The following is a 14679-nucleotide window of genomic DNA, read 5'->3' on the forward strand; positions in this document are numbered from 1 at the left end:
TTGTCTGCTTCAGAAATGTACCTCAACCTTATCATTGTGTAGGGGGAGGGAGTCTGTCCCATCACTGCTATGGGGAGACTGCCCACTTGTTCTGCCAGAGATTGGGGTGCTCCCTTCCACTAGTCACCCCCATCCATATGTGTTCAGGCCTTAGCAGTGGGGGCGGTTCACAAGTGTCCTAGACCATTGAAAGGGGCTTGTTCCCCAAGTGCTGTGTGTTCAGTAGCTTGATCATGTCTGATTCTTTGCGGCCCTGTGCACTGTAGCCCACCAGGCTCCTCCATCCATGGGATTTCCCAGGCAAGAATACTGGAGCGGGTAGCCATTTCCTCCTCCAGGGGATCTTCCAGACTCAGGGATCAAACCCTCATCTCCTGCACTGCAGGCAAATTCTTTACCAACTGAGCCATCCGGGAAGCCCTGTTCCCACAAGATGGGCTTGAAAAGGTGAATGAGCCATGAGGCCCAGACGGCAGCAGGGACAGCAACTGGCTGCTGACAGGTAGACCTCACCAGGCGGAATGTGGTTCCTTGTGTGAGGCCATGGCTGTGTCTGATGCTCAGGTGTCAGATGTGTGAGGCTCCTTTCCCCTGTGGAGACTGCTCAGCCGGGTGGCCCCAGGCACCGGCTGGGCAGGATGGGCTGTCCTCTTAACTTCACTTTGCTCCGTGTCTCTAAGCCTCCTTCCTATATCCCCTCCCACAGCCCATGGTCTTAATCAGAATTGGCTCCGTAGGGGGCTAAGACAATGTACTATATCTTTTTCTGTTACATACCTTGCCTCTCAACATTCAAGGGCCAAGATTTCTTTGTCCTCCAGTTCTCCTCTGACAACCTTCCTTTAAGTGATCATTTTCAAACTTTGGGGCTGTTATCTACAACAAGAAATGTATTTTACATCAAGATAGACTACACACATAAGTATATATGGGAAAATATAACCAAAAGTTTTGAGTAATAGTACTTTCACATGAAAGATGTGCTCTGACATTTTCTTCTCTAGTCTAGCCTGTCATTAAAAAGACATATTGGTTAACTTACTCAGCTGATGTCATGGGCTGCTAATGGTTCCCAGTGAGCAGTTTGAAAAACATTACCCTACAGCCATGGGTGACTCTGGTAGGAATGTAGGGTTGAGGTGGGGTGGGTGGGTAGGGGAAAACAAGTGAAGAATTTCCATGGGGCACAGAAGAGTCCTCCCATGGCAGGCTCACTCCTCTTCACTGAGTCGTTCAGTCTGGAGGGACACTCCAGGGTTCCAGCATGATTCTCACAGATGCCCGCCTGCCCCCAATTCTGCAATCCCCTCTCCACACCCCTGGCAGGAGCTGTGAGTGCTCATCTATCTTTAACTATTGAGTCTGTTTATTTATACACATAAAGCCACATCTCTCAAGGCCAAAACTGATGATTAAGGACAGGAAAGGTCTAAATCCATGATGAGGAAGAAACTATTTCCTAATTAGCAGCCTGCCTTCCTTTTCCTCTGTGTCTGTAAGTCATGTGATTGTGCGGGGTTAAAGTTTCGTTTCTTTCTGTCCCTTCTTTGGGGCTGTAGAGTCTATCGGTGGCCCCTCCATTCACATCATCCAGACGGTCCCAGAGTCGGCTCTTCTCACTGGGACTTAGTGTAATCATATTGAAGGCCTTCGTTCTCATCTGCAGGGAAGGCAGAAAGTAGAAAATGTCTAAAAGACATTTTGCACAGGGCTGGCACATGGACACTGCTAATTTGCGACTAGCCAGAAGCACCAAGTTATGTTTCCAAGTGGACAATTCAAGAGAGGCTGCAGATGGAATTTTCCATGTTACTCCTGTAGGCCATGGAAAGTTGATAGGGGAGGGGAAGTGAACACTGAGATAGCATCTCATATCCCCTCAAGACCAGTGAAGTAGAGATTCTTTTTTTATTATCATTTTACTGCCAAGGGAGCTAAGGCTTTTGAGAGGTGCCAAGTTTTACTTTAGGTCACTTAGTAGTGCCTGCTGTTTGAATGACTCCAAAGCCATGTGTTTAACCCCAGCTGGAGCCACACCAACATGGCCCTCAAGGGGATTCAGAGCGATTCAGTCAGAGCAGGCCTGGGACAGCTTTCATAAGATCACTGGGCCCCCTAAGGACATCTCCCCCTCCATTGTGCCTCCTTTACCCCTCTGTCTGTTGACATATAGCCAGACTGTGAATGTAGTCTCTGACGTTCTCTGAGAAGCGTGGCTCTGCCCTCTAGTGAGGACATGAACTTGCACCCAACTTGGGAAACAAAAGGACTCATTCATTTCATACTCAATTACTGGGTACCTTGCTATAATAATCCGACCGCAGTGCGGGAGATCTGGGTTCGATTCCTGGGTTGTAAAGATCCCTGGAGAAGGGAATGGCTACCCACTCCAGTATCCTGGCCTGGAGAATTCCACGGACTGTATAGTCCATGGGGTCGCAAAGAATCAGGCACAACTGAGCAACTCTCACTTGCTATTTTCTAGGGTTCCTATCGTGAGTAAGGCATGGTGCCTGCCCTCTGAAGCTTGCACTCTAGTTGGGAGAGAGACATAGAAGTGCAGCGTTGTCCTGCTGTTCGATATATGTTTTCACCGATTGCAACCATCTCTGTCTGCGGCAGTCAGGGGAGGCATATCAGAGCAGAAACAACTGAGCTGGGCATTGAAGGATCAGTAGGAGTTCACTACATGCAACAGACTGAGGCTCAGAGGGGAAAGGAGGGGAAGCGAACTCACACTTAATGAGCGTGCTGTGTGCCAGGCACCTCTCTCATCCTATCTTGTTTAATTTTCATGACAACCCTGTAAAGAGATATTATTATGACCTTATGCTAAGTGCGTGGTGCTAGTCATAAAGAACCTGCCTGCCAATGCAGGAGATGATTTGATCCCTGGGTCAGGAAGATCCCCCTGGAGAAGGGCATGGCAACCTTACAGGTGAGGAAACAGATGTTCAATGAATTTCCTGAGAGGTTCTTCAACTGTGGTACATGGACCTGTGGGGGAATCCCCAGAACTTTGAGCAGGTCAGCAAGGTTAAACGTGTTTCCACAATAACACTAAGATGCTGTTTGCGCTTTTCACTGTGTTGATATTTGTACCACTGGTGCAACAGCAATGGAAAAGTGAAACTGATGGTGCCTTAATACTAACAGGGCTTTGGCACAAAAGTTGTACTGGTTGTATTTTTCACCAAAGGTCCATCTAGTCAAACCTATGGTTTTCCCAGTAATCATGTATGGATGTGAGAGTTGAACTGTAAAAAAGGCTGAACGTTGAAAAATTGATGCTTTTGAACTGTGGTGTTGGAGAAGACTCTTGAGAGTCCCTTGGACTGCAAGGAGATCAAACCAGTCAATCCTAAAGGAAATCGATCCTGACTTTTTGTTGGAAAGACTGATGCTAAAGCTGAAATTCCAACACTTTGGCCATCTGATGTGAAGAACTGACTCCTCTGAAAAGACCCTGATGCTGGGAAAGATTGAAGGCAGGAGGAGAAGGGGACGACAGAGGGTGAGATGGTTGGATGGCATCACTGACTCACATGAATTTGAGCAAGCTCCAGACAGGGAAGCCTGGTGTACTGCAGACCATGGGGTCTCAAAGAGTCGGACACGACTAAGTGACTGAATAACAGCATGTAATTTGAAGGGGAAAAAAAAAGCCAGTACTCACAGTTTGAAAAAGAAAAGCTAGTTTTATTGAAAAATGTCCCTGATAAAGCTGTGCAATCATTGATTTTACTAATCTTGATCCTGGAGTACCTGTTTTTGTAATGTTTTCTGTGTTGAGATGGGAAGTATGCCCAGAGCACTTCTGCTGCCCCTGGGGAAATGACGATTGTTGCAAGAAAAAGCACTTGGTGACTGCTCAAGTGGCGTGTTGAACTAGCCTTTTGTTTTAAAATTTAAAAAGTGGAATATTGTTTTTACTTGAAAGAATGACTGACAAGCTATGATTATTCAGACTTGGGCATTTGATAGATATTTTCTTGGAAATGAGTGAGCGAGCCTGCTACTTTAAACTGACATTTATCATTTGTTACCCATCATAAAAGTTGAGCTTTCAAACAAACATTGGAATTTTAGAACACTTCTGTCTTGCGTTTCCCAGTATTTAATGACTTTTCTGATGAGATTACTTCCCAAATGACCAACGCAAGATGTTACAGAGTCCTGCATGGGTGAAAGAGTTATTCAAAATGCAAGATAGGACAACAGATTTTAATGTAACAGTACGAAATGTTTATCACTCTGCTTTCAGATTTCACTCTGCAGCTAACCTTTAAGAAATACTACTTGTCAAGTTTTGGTGTAGTATGAGAGAAGAATATCCACAGTTATCTGAAAACTTATTAAAATGCAACTCCTTTTCCATCTATATGTCTGGTTGGATTTTCTTCATAGATGTCAACTAAAACAAGACATCTCAATGGACTGAATGTAGACAAAGATATGATAATCCAGCTAGGCATTAAAGAGTTCTGCAAAAAGTAAACAGTGTCGCTTTCCTTTTTCCTTTGTTTTGGAAGTTATAGTTATTTTTCATAAAAATATGTCACTTATGTTAGCATGTACTGGGCTTATTTTTGTTAATGTAAAATTAATTACCAAATAAATATTTTAAAGTGCTTCAGTTTTAACCTCAAATACAGTAAAAGTCGATAGATACAAGTTACCTTAGTTTTACTTAAGCTCCTTAGGGTTCTTAATTTTTAAGAGTGACATTTTGTGACCAAAAACTTAAGAACTGCTGCCCTAGGGTCTCTGATAAAATAAGTGTTCTATGGTGATCGGTGTCATCTCAAAGTCCACGTGCTTTTCCCTCAACAATGATTTTCAGCAGGTGGTGGAGTGGGTGGGGCTCATCCTCTCCCGCTGGGAAAGATTTATCAGGACCTCTGAGGGGACTCAGGGGGCCTGAATCTTTGTCTTAAGTCTACCAATCCTCCATTGGATGTTTCTTTCTCCTCGATTTTCTTTACTCCTTTCTCTGTTGTTGCATGCATGCGTGCTCAGTCAGTCGTGTCTGACTCTGTGACTCCATGGATTGTAGCCTGCCAGGCTCCTCTGTCCATGGGATTTCTTAGGCAAGAATACTGGAGTGGGTTGCCATTTCCTTCTCCAGGGTATCTTCCTGATCCAGGGATGGAACCCGAGTCTTCTGCATTGGCAGGCGGATTCTTTACCGCTGAGCCACCTGGGAAGACATTGTTCCCTTCCTCCAAATCTGTCCCCAGACCTTGCATGTGTCCATGACCCCAGCTGCTCCCCTCTTCCCTTCCTGCTCGGAACTGGGCCATGGGGGCTGGACCTGCAGAAAGGAAACAGACAGTGCTCAGCTTCAGAGGACTCAGGGGTCCTGGGGGATGTTTCCAGAGGCTCCAAGGGTCAGTCCAGGTAGGACACTGTGAATGCTGAGCAGTCTGGGTGGAGCCACAGGCTTCTCACTGAAGGGTCTTGCACAGTTGGGGTTGAATTGGTGATCTTTCATATCCAACCCAAATATAAGTTCTGTGTCTGGCTGAACACTTTAAATCGTTTATTAAGCACAGAATCATTCCCGTCCTGATGCTTAATGGAAAAGCCAGACACGTTTGGCCCCTCCTGTTCCTCTCATCCACCCCTCAGGCCCAAACACCACAGGAAAGGCTCAGCAGGCTCCCGCCTGGGGCACTCAGCAGCGTGAGTTCTTGTCCCTTCTGTGTCCACTCACCCTAGCCCTCACGAGCAGGTAAAATAGCCCGTTTCAGATAGATGCCTTCAAGGTGAGAGAGAGGAGGATCCTTTTTTTTTTAGATTGAGGTAAAATTCACAAACCCTAAAAGCCACCATTTTAATAATTTAAAAATGTACAGTGTAAATGGTCTTTAGTACGTTCACTATGTTGTACAATCGTCATCATTATCTAATTTCAGAACATTTCATCACCCCGAAAAGAAATCTCCACGAAGGATTCATTTGCCATTCCCATCTCCCTCTAGGCTCCTGGAAACACCTAACCTATTTTCTGTCTCTGTGGATTTCCCTATTCTGAACATTTCACATAAATGGAATCATACATTATGTGGAGATAGATTTTTTTAAAAGAAAAATGGAATATTTTCTATGAAGATCATTCATTCTTAGAATCAGAAACTTGACAATTTCAAGACTTTATTTAGAAATTCTGGAGGAACAATAACAGACTCATTAAGAAGAGTCAGGCTGAGTTTGGGGAGAATGTAGATGTTGGCTGAGTCCCTTTGCTGTCCACCTGAAACTATCACAACACTGTTAATCAGCTATACTCGGATACAAGTAAAAAATTAAAAAAGAAGAGCCAGGCTGGCACTTCCCTGGTGGTCCAGGGGCCGAGACTCTGAGCTCCCAGTGCGAGGGGCCTTGGATCCCTGGTCAGGGAGCTAGACCTCACATGCGGCAGCTCAGAGTGCCCAGCCACAGCTAAAGATCCCGTGTGCTGCAACTAAGAGCCAGAGCAGCAACATAAATAAATAAAAATAAAATATTGAGAAAAAGAAGTTAGGCTGGGTCTTTTCCTTTAGACGATCCTTCAGATGGGGCTGCTGTTTCTCCATCCCAGGGCTGAGAGGCGTGTGTGATTGGCATTGGGCTTTCACTGCAGACCGGGGGCATTCTCAGGGACCTGTGGGTTTTGTAAGGTTTCCTTTGGGGGCCGGCTGCAGTGCGCGTCTGGGAACTGGCCCTCACTTGGGGAAGGTGCAGAGTGGGGTGTGTCTCTTCATTCACCTTCTGTGTCTCTTGTAGGTGTGAAGAAGAGAACCAAAGTCATCAAGAACAATGTGAACCCTGTGTGGAATGAGGTATGTCCTCTGCGGGATGAGTCAGGGGGCTCAGTGGCTTTTCCAGTGGTGTTGTCTTCCAGAGGAGGGGCTCTGGTCTGGATCGCCAAGGAATCCTCCGGGCACGAGGAACCCGGGAGGAGAGGCGGTGTCCTGGCCGGGGTCTGCCCTCTGCTGTGACGGCAGCGTGGAGAGGAGTGAGGAGTGCACTTCTCTGCTCCTCTCTGGCCAGGCCAGCCGGGTGGAGGCTGTGTTCAGATCGCCTGTCTCCCTTACACAGGCTGTTGTCTTTACCCAGAGCCTCCTCCTCCCCACGTTGCTCCCTGGCTCCTCCTCTGCCTCCTGCTGGCCTCTGCCCCCCTCCTCAACCAGCTTGCTTGCTTTTCCATTTTTAGTTTGGGTTACATTGAATACATTGTTTTAGAAAAACTGACAATGTTTAGGTAATTTAAACCACAGGAAGTAATTGCCTGTTTGCAGTAACTTATCTGTGCAAATGATTTGCTTAAAGCATTTTGCAATAGCCTTTAACAGTTTTAGTGACTAAATCTCTGTTGGGAGATGCTCATTTATTTGCTCACCAATTCAGGTTCTTGTCGGTCAGTGTGTTATCTGCTCAGAGATTCATCATTCTCTAATTGGCAAAAGAATTGGCTCCCATCGGCTGTATAACTTGCTCTTGTTTGAGACTTAGTCAGCCAGCTTTCTTTATATGGCTCCCTGGTCATCTTTGGAAGCCCTGGCTGCCTTGTGTGGGTAGGGTTGAGGTGCATGGGGTGCCTTTGCTCTGAGAAGGATCCTGGGATTACGGGAGACCTATGTGGCACTAAAGCATGCTGTCACCAGGGGCCTGACTGCTCCATGAGCACATTGAGGGCCCTGCAGAGTCACCTGGCGTTTTCCCCAGCTGTGCTCCTGGTGACTGGTAGAATTGAGTTGTGGGGAGGGGGTCACAGGGGTCTGGCCTCTTCTGCTGCCTTCAGCTCTCGCTGTCAACTTCTGAAGCCCTGGGACCCTGCCACTCACGTATTCATTCTTCTGCTCGCGCATCCCTCCCTCCCCCAGCAGTGGTCGCAGATGCCCCCTCAGTGCCAAGGGGGAACCAGACACAGTCTCTTCTCTTCTAGGGGCCCACGGATTAAGACATCTTTTCTCCTTTTCTTCCAGGGATTCGAGTGGGACCTCAAGGGTATCCCCCTGGACCAGGGCTCCGAGCTTCTTGTGGTGGTCAAAGACCATGAGACAATGGGGAGGAACAGGTGAGGCCATGGTGAGGTGGGGCTCTGTGACCTGTGGGTTTGTGTGGGTAGGGTCGTGGCAGACGCCGATTCCGGAATCTGGACTCTGGAGAGCTGGAGTTTAGTGAAGACCTGCCACTCATGGGCCTGGCCCGGAGCGGGAGGGGAAAGGCTTGACTGTAGCGTCAGAAACTCAGCTGGGGGTGAACTGGCAGGGAAGGAAGATGGGCTAGAGTCAGATGGGAGCATGTTTCCCAGGACAGCCTGTGCCCCAGGGAGCAGGGAAGAGAAAGCTCTCTGGGTCCTGCTGCAGCCCCGAGGTGCCTGGCACGGCCCTCTCTCCCCACCCACTGCAAGAGACGGGTGAGCAGAGCAGCCACTGGCGGGAGCGCTCCAGGAGGGCTTCATGCAAGAGGTGGGACTCGAGGTGAGAGCTGTGGTTTAGAAGTCAGGACAGTGATCGCAGTCCACGCTGGCTGCCCACCATCCCGTGGCAATGTTTCCTGATGTCATTTCATGTGTCAGTTTGTAGTGGGGAGGGTTTCCAGGCAGGGGAAATAGGAGGAGCAGAGTTCCAAGTTTTGTGGTGGTAAAAGTAGGCTCTTTGGCCGATGGCAGGTCCTTCCTCTTGTACTGAGCTCCTGGCCTTTTGTGTGCTGGTGGTCAGGGTGTGGGGAGTGGGCATGGCCAGCCGAGCTTGCAGACTGATGGCCCTGTTGATTGCGGGGTGGGGTGGCCTGGGAGATACCAGGTGTGAGGGCACCCAGTGCTGAGCCTTAAATGTGATGGTGGGGGTTCAGCAGCCCCTGCTGGGTCTGACGGTGCCGGCAGGAGTGGGTTCCTGCTCTCGGTGCCATTGGCCGAGGTCCAGACCCAAGAATCAGGCATGGACTTGGCTGTTTTGTGACCTGCTGACAGTGGAACTTTTGTTTGGGAACTGGGTGAGCTGGTGTCTGGGGCCCGGCTGTCTTTCCCTGGGGTGGGGGAGGGGAGAAGGGAGGAGGGAAGATTCTGATCTGGGGAAGGCCCACAAGGGTCTCAGGCTGCAAAATATCCGGAAGTTTGAAATCTTAAAAAGCTTGGAAAAAACCCAACGGCCACAGTCTCTGCGGGCCGTGAGTGCAGAGCTTGGTACGTGTGGGGAGGACGGGGGTGCTTTCAGTGCGCCCTCCCAAGGTGGGGCTGCAAGTGTGGGGCCCAGGGCGTCTTGGGTCCGTATTGTCCAGTCTGGACCTCAGCAGCCCCCACCTGCACAGGAGCAGGGTCCGGAATTAGTTCACACTAAACTACTCCAACACAGTCGTTTTGTGGGAAAAAGGCAGCTTCTGACAAGTATGGATGGTGGACCTGCGGGTGAGGGGGGGAGCAGCGCTGGAAGCTTTCCAGGTCCTGGAAAGCTTCTTGGAGGAGGGCCACACAGGCTGAGTCGGAGGCCAGAGTCGGCTTGAGAGAGGAGAGGAACGGAGGGCCTTCCTCTGTCAGTCACACAGGGCCGTGGGCTAAGGCCTTACAGGTGGGACCGAGTCACACAGCTTGTGCCGCCCAGTGAGAGGGGAGCAGGGGGGCCCGACTGGGAGGGGGCCTCCAGCATCAGGCTGAGGATAATAATAGCAAATCCACAACAGCTGATGTTTACCGAGAGCTTAGCCAAGTGTCTGGTCCTATGCTGAGTCTTTATATAAAGGATCTTTTTTAATCGTTAGGGGTTGCTGTTATACCTGTCATCATTACAGAGGGAAATCGAGGCTCCAGGAGGCCGGGTGATTTCCCTGAAGGTTAGTGATGGCAGAGCTGTGATTGAAGGGCGGGTCTTCAACATGGTCAGAATCACTGTGTCCCTGCACCTCTCAGAGTCTCCCGGAAGCCCCAGGCGGGTGCTAGGCCCTTCTGGAAGGAGCTTAGCAAGGCAAAGGCATGCAGAGGAAATGCAGGTTTCATTTTCATGATCATATTCAGCATTTTTCAGGCCCTGTGGGGAGATTTCTAAGACCAGGAAGGCAGCAGGGTTCAAGAACACATTTTTGATCAGTTCAAGAGCCAGGCTGGCCTTTGGGGTGATACCAGGCCAGTGTCACACATGGATCGGCCTGGCCCTGTGGGTTGGAGGTCACAGGAGGGACAGGTTGGATCGCACCTTGGAACCCTCTCGTTGGCCCCTGTGGGTGTCCTTTAGCTCCCAGGGGGAAGTCAGCTCTCTGAAAACCAGTTTCCCCCATGACCAGGTCACTGTGAGACCAGTGTGCTGGAAATCAGTTCCTCAAACATTAGTCTGCAGAAGACCTAATTGACAAAGCTTTCTAATTTAAACAGAAACTTCTTTCCCATAACTATTTGATTGTTATTTTTTGAGTTTTATAAACAGTTATCTTGATTTTGTATTTCTAGCAGTTAAAAATTATTAATGGGCTTCCCTGGTGGCTCAGCTGGTAAAGAATCCGCCTGCAATGTGGGAGACCTGAGTTTGATCCCTGGGTTGGGAAAATCTCCTGGAGAAGGGAATGGCTACCCACTCCAGTATTCTGGCCTGGAGAATTCCATAACTATAAAGTTCATGGGGTGGCAAAGAGTCAGACATGACTGAGTGACTTTCACTTCACTTCAAAAATTATTAAATTTTAATTCAGCTGAATTTAAAATTACATTCACAAACACCTGAAGAATTTAAGGAATAATAGAGTTTTGGTTTCGTTGTTGGAGCTGTTGCCAGAGTGGGGTATGCAGGCTGGAGAGCAGTTTGACTGGATGGAAGGTGTATGGGGGTAAGCCCAGTGGAGCCGCAGAGGGGAGGCGGGTACACACAGGTTCTTCTGTCAGGCCCCCATGGTTGGACCACACAGCACATTCACTCTGCTCCTGAAATTTGAGAAAAGAATCCCAGATTAAAGTTATTAGCATTTCTAAGGCTGTGAAAGTGAGGAACCTTTCCAGGAAGCGACAAGAGCAGCCACATGACATTTTACATTCTGAAAGATAAAAGGGAAAAAAAATAGTGAATTCAATTTAATGAACATTTTATGTGAAACACCTACTTACTACCCTCAAGTTGTCAGTGTCTGGTCAGGAAGCAAATAGGGAAATAATGGGTGTGACGTTGACCGTTGGCATCAGACTGTCCTCGGTGTCAGTGAGGCCCACAGGGTTGTCACGAGGTGGTCCCTTCATCCCTGGCCGTCCCGGGTGCTCTCTGAGCCCCACCAAGGGTCCTCCCAGGTCTTCTTCCAGCAAAGCCTCTGCCTCCCCTCTGCCTCCTCCTCTCCTTCTGCCAAACCTCCATCCCTGCCTCCTGCTGTTCCTAGAGTCCCCTCAATGCCTCACGCATTCTTTCCAGCCCCTCACTTGCACCTCTGTCTCCAAAGGTCTTTGGCTTTGCTCCCTTTCCCTCCTGGCCCCTCTCCTTTTATCCGTTCTCTCCTATGACTCTTCCCCCACTTCCACTCTCCTCTCTTTCCCCGTGGTTTCTGTGTTTCCTCCATGGCTGCTGGCAGTTTTGAGTGACCTTGTTGTGCCAAACTGGTCTGCTGGCCTGGAGTGGGGTCTTGGAATCTCTCAGGAGGGGAACCTCTCAGGCGGGTTCCTATCTCTGGGCCATTTAGCATCCCACCCACCCTGAACCGACTGCAAGGGTGGATCAAAACTGTGTCCATAAAATCAGATTTCAAGTGCAAAAAGGAAGCGTCACTCCTCTGGATGGGAGACACTTGTGCCGATCCAGCTAGGGTGGGTCCTGGACTTGTGTCCCAGGCTGCATTCAACAACTTCCTGTTTACTCTGGGCTTCTCAGAAGGATGTTGGAGGGGAAGCTGACCTTGATCCCTGACCAACTGCTTGACCGCTGGAACGCTGAGCCCAGAAGTTCCCAATCCAGGCTATGAGACACAGTAGCACCACTGGCAGTTTTGACACAACACACCAGTGCCTGGCCCACCTGCAAGTTCTGACTTAACTGGGGCCAGGGCCTGTGCATCATTACGAACTCCCGGGTGTTAGGGAGTGAGAACCAGTCATCTCCACTCTAGACCAGTGAGTGCTGCTGGATAGAACTTACTGAGATGATGAAGTCATTCTGTGTTGGCTAGTGTAACTGAGGAACTGAATCTTAAATTTTGCTTAATTTAAATTTAAATAGTTCATTTGCATGTGTAGTGGCTCTTTGCTGTGTGGGACAGTGCAGCTCTAGATTTTTGGAACAGAGCTCCAACCCTGGGTGCATCTTAGAATGACTTACGGGCTTTACGATAGATCAATGTCTGGGCTCTGCAGCAAATTGACTAAAGGAGAAGGTAGAGTCGAGTGCAGGCCTCAGCACTTCTTGAATCCGCACAGGGGAGGGGAGGCCAGTGTGCACCAGGGCTGAGCACCCACGGCATTAGCGCAAGGAGTGGCTCTCAGTTTTTTCATGGATTAACTAAGAAGTAAATATAATTCTTGCTGTAGTTTATCGATGTAGTTATTGGTAGAAATGATTACCATACAATAATCATGGGCAAAATTGTTAAGGAAATTAAAAGACTGACTGAGGGATTCCATTGGTAACTGTGAACATTGGCCTGAGAGAATTAGACTTAACAATTCCACAAAAGAAAACTCAAGAATGGGAGAGACCTATAGTTGATAAAGCTTGATCTTTTTGTACCAGAAGATGGAAAAAACAAAAAACAAACAGCTTTGCACCAAACCTATGTTGGGAATGTAAATAGAAAATAATTGTTACCAATGAGAATAATTTAGGTAAAATAAAAATGAAGATCGAAAAAAGGAAAGAGTTTAATTACACTGTATAGAAAATACATCAACAAATTAAATGGGTTTAATTTAATTTGTTCTGAAAAATGCCTTTCCAGTGGAAATTAATTAATGTAGGTGTATTTTTTTAAATTTAAATGTTTGGTAAATATAAATATGGACACAAAAGTCTCCTTGGGGTCAAAGTATCCACTTGTCAAAACACCAGGGTTACAGAATTCCCTGGTGATCCAGTGGTTAGGATTCTGTGTTTTCCTGCTTTCACTGCTGAGGGTCCAGTTTGATCCCTGATCGGGGAACTGATATCCCACAAGCTGAGCGGCATAGCAAAATCAAAAACAAGAAGCATAAAACATCTGTGTCAAAATGATGCTCATCTTGATTACGGTAACTCACTGGCTCCAGGCCTAGCCAGGCCTGGGGTAGGGTGGCCAGATTCAACAGAGAAACATACAGGACAGACAGTTAATTTTGAATGTCCCAAGTGTTGCATGAGACATACTTATATTAAGAAATTCCCCATTGTTTATCTGAAATGAAAACTTAACAGGCAGTACTGTACTTGAACTGGCAACTCTACCCCAGGGGGCCTGTGCACCCAGGCCCTTCAATCAGACAGTAAAGAAGGAGACCCAGGTTGACACCAAGAATCAGCTAGAAGGCACATTACTGTTTTCAGGAAGCATTCCTTTAGGCGCTCACTATAGCATTTTCTTTGGACAAGCGTGGTCCACCCCCAACCTTTCAGCAACCTGGTGACTCTATAAAGTGGGCCATTGAGGGCTGTCTCAGCCACACACAGAGCCTTGCCTGCCTTCGTCTGCCCTGCGACCTGGGTTGCCTGTGTGGAGTCTGCCACTGAGGAGGGCCCAGAAGGCAGCTCCCCACGCACGGTGCTCCCTGTTCTTCCTCCTCAGCTGCTCCTCCTCCCACCCCCTCGTTGGGCCCCGTGAGCTGATGGAGTGGAACCAGTATAGACTTTGGGAAGATGTGCAGTCTAGTCGCAATAGCCCTGCTGCCTTGGGCAGGTCCTCACGTCAGCTCCCTGAGCCTCCATCCCCTCCTCCTTATGCAGCGTTAACTCAAGTGCACAGGCCCATCTCAGGGCCCTGCAGAGGGCTGCTCCATAAACGGCAGGTGGCACTTCCTCCAGGCACATTTCCTTTTTGTCCCTCATGTGCTGCCTTTGGCTGTCCCGGTTGCTTTGAGTCCCACTGCCCCAGCCCTTTCCCATCAAAGGCTCCTCTTAGCTGTCGTTGAAAAAGACTCATTCATACTCAAGTGTTGGTGGCAGCCTGTAGCTTAACTTTTGCTTTTTCTTAGACATGTTGGGGATGCTGCTTTATTCCCCAGTCTCTGCTTAGACCAAAAGAGAAATGATAATGGTGAGGGGTTAGGCACCACAATGGGCTGTGAGGAGACATTTTGGGAACGGTGGATCTTCCTGACATAGGTGACTGTCTTCTGTAGGGACAGCACTGAGTAGGTCTTGGCTCCCTCCCACCCCAGGTGGAGGTGGAAGGGATGTCCTGGTGTCTCCTGGGACAATGGGCTTAATCTGTTGAGGGAAAATGGGGCTTTCCAGGAAGAAGCTGAACATGAGTCAGTCGCATGCAAGAATGTAAGGAAGGCCGCAGAGGCGCCTGGGGGAGCAGGTCTGGCCAGTGGGTGTCTGCCACTCACCCCTGGAGTGGGTTGATGTGGCTGAGGGGTCCCATCCTGGCAGGAGCTGGTGGTCTTGATCCTCTAGGTTGTCTGCATAGCTGAGCAGGGCAGCAGTGGTGGCTGGCATGAGTCAGGGTCAAAGCTTCTCTCAGGAACTTCTCTGTCAGCAGTGAGTCTCATCCTGGCACTGCCTATGACCTGGACCTCTCTGAACCTCTGTTTCCACATCA

The 14679-nt window shown here is 48.6% G+C and overlaps 1 protein-coding gene across 23 annotated transcripts in view; it reads left to right on the plus strand.

Moving 5' to 3' along the window:
- Positions 1–14679, plus strand: part of DYSF (dysferlin) — a 225180-nt gene that overhangs the window by 20846 nt on the left and 189655 nt on the right. For all 23 annotated transcript variants that reach the window (XM_086323838.1, XM_086323848.1, XM_086323841.1 and 20 more), the window contains exons 2-3: positions 6769–6824; positions 7971–8062. In XM_086323838.1, coding sequence (XP_086179964.1) covers positions 6769–6824; positions 7971–8062 — 148 coding nt within the window. The remainder of the gene's footprint in view (positions 1–6768; positions 6825–7970; positions 8063–14679) is intronic.

Source organism: Bos grunniens, chromosome 11 (assembly GCF_055505025.1).
Source record: "Bos grunniens cultivar Pamir isolate PY7600 chromosome 11, Bosgru_T2T1.0, whole genome shotgun sequence".
In the NCBI taxonomy this organism is placed as follows: domain Eukaryota; kingdom Metazoa; phylum Chordata; class Mammalia; order Artiodactyla; family Bovidae; genus Bos; species Bos grunniens.